At 39.2% G+C, this 2,303-nt stretch overlaps 1 protein-coding gene across 1 annotated transcript; it reads left to right on the top strand.

Moving 5' to 3' along the window:
* Nucleotides 1–1,327: 1,327 nt before the first annotated feature.
* On the top strand, nt 1,328–2,040 carry LOC139026664 (myelin-associated glycoprotein-like). The gene is made up of 2 exons (XM_070441988.1): nt 1,328–1,730; nt 1,850–2,040. The coding sequence occupies exons 1-2, from the start codon at nt 1,379–1,381 to the stop codon at nt 2,038–2,040; spliced, it is 543 nt and encodes a 180-aa protein (XP_070298089.1). The 5' UTR covers nt 1,328–1,378.
* Nucleotides 2,041–2,303: the final 263 nt, after the last annotated feature.

Below are 2,303 nucleotides of genomic sequence, written 5' to 3'. Positions count from 1 at the left end.
CTATTTTACCTGACCTTAACCTCAGGCTCTTAACATGCTATGATAATTCTCCGAACCTGCTACATAAATTCTCATAAACATGCTACGAAAAAGTCAATTCCGTATCAAAGTGGAGTGAAAAGAGTGTCTCTGTGGCTTCCAGCCCACCAGGCTCTTCTTGGCAAATAGACTTCAAAGAGGAAGTTGGTGTAGGAGAAGTTGAGTGGTGTGTGAGAATCAGTCAGATACAATTACAGTTACTCTGTTTCATACCAAGTCTGTTTTTCATGTTGAAACATAATGTGACAACCATATGTTTTGTATCAAACTCGAATTTAACAAACTTAACTCTTGAATAAATGAATAGTGGATTTTGGTTCATGATTTAACTATATGTTTAAATGCCACAGACATTCCCATTCAGGCTGGGAGATAGAGGAGAGGGAGATGGTTATAATGCCGAAAGTTTCATTTGTTTTATTTAACAATGTGTCGGGGGCGGACTTAGCGATTTGGAGGCCCGTTTCAAAATGCTGCTGACCTGTCCTACCCGGAGAAAGGGACATTAAATACTGAAGTATTGTTTGAAAATAATTTCTCAATTACCTATTAGGAAGTACGTCACTGATGAGATGTGAGCTATGCCACATGAATTTCATCACTTTAGTTGGTCAGACCACACTATGTGTGTGACAGTTTCTGCTGTAGACAGTGTACGTTACCGTCTAAGGCAAGTATCAACTTCTTCAATATATTTTCTCTTAATTTGAATGTTCAAAATAAATGAAAGGAAATTAATTATGAGTAATGAGATTCAATATGTTCTAAAGTACTGCTGTTTGTTCATGTATTATCTTCACAACTGAAGGACATAGTGTATTGATATGGAGATGGTTCAATGCAATGTGTTGTGTGAGTTAAGCTACTCTACCAGTAAGTGTATGTTTGTACTGTTTCAGGTGATCAGTAGTGTGTGAGTTCTCACATGGCTTGTCCTGAGAACATGTTTTTTCTCATTGTCCTCTTTATGTCAGGTGAGTCTTCCACACAACAACAACTAGTTATGAATCAGACAGAGGAATAAGCACAAGTGATGATATTTCATGGTATGAGCTATATTCCCATCTGTCTCAATGTATAGAAAAGTGTACAGTTGACTCCTGATAAGTATAGTTTAATAGTCTGGATTCAAACATTCTGTGCTCCAGATATGTGCATGATCCAGTTTAGGGAATGGAGTCGTGACATCAGGAATCACCTGTACATTGAAATGAGCTCATCTTTTTTTGCTGCAGAAAGAGAGATTGCCTGTATTAAAAAGATCACATAACCTCCCTGATGTTGTCCTTCATATTCCAGGTGTTTTGGCCTGTTTGGCCAATGAGATTTGAACACCACAATGCCAGATAGACTGGATGTACTGACTGGCTCCTGTATGCAAATCCCATGTGCTTTTGATATTCCTGACCAAAATAAGTATACATTTAACAGCACAATACAAACCTCTGGAGTGTGGATTAAAGAATTACCAGTCTTTGGTTGGCGTCCGGACAATGTGATAATTAACAGCAGTAAGATGGTCAACAGATATCAAGGGAAGATACCTGGAAACATGTCCCAGAAGAACTGCACCACAGTCCTCCTCAATGCTGCCACCAGTTACTCTGATAAATCGCCCTTCAGAATTGAGAGTGAACTATTCAAAGCAACAGACACTCAAAAAGTCTGTTTATATACTGTAGTTGTCAATGGTAAGAAGGGACAGACTATTTAAATGTTATACATTTTTCTAAAATGATATGAATAGAATAAGGCCAAGTAGGCAGTGTGTCTGTCAGTGTAAAATATATTTATCTACAATGTATTACAGATTTGCCTTCCAGTCCCATCATTACTGTCTCAGGTGAAGTGAAGGAAGGGACCCCTGTCAGTTTAAACTGCTCTGCTGTCGCTCCCMGTCCTGAACACCCCCCTGAGCTGACATGGACTCTCCCAACACAGCTCACACCTGAGAACCAACTGCAGGAGAATCCAGACCAAACCAAATCAGTTCTATGGTGACCTTCGCTCCATCATACCTTCTTCATGAGAAGAACATCACTTGTACTGCAMTCTACCCAGTAGGGYCAAGCAACAAGACAGCTGAACATAACATGATGCTTKACGTTTCATGTAKGATTTAGTCACCGGTTCCTGWAGAATAGATKATTCTATCATGTTTTCACTGATGATTGTAATAGAGTGGTTTTGATGAGACTATTCAATATACCATATCAGATACATTCTAAATGAACCCCTCTCCCTCAGTCTCTCCTAAGGACACC

This window comes from Salvelinus sp. IW2-2015, unplaced genomic scaffold, assembly GCF_002910315.2.
Source record: "Salvelinus sp. IW2-2015 unplaced genomic scaffold, ASM291031v2 Un_scaffold5430, whole genome shotgun sequence".
Classification (NCBI taxonomy): Eukaryota; Metazoa; Chordata; class Actinopteri; order Salmoniformes; family Salmonidae; genus Salvelinus; species Salvelinus sp. IW2-2015.
This window is presented reverse-complemented; position numbering and strand designations above follow the sequence as displayed.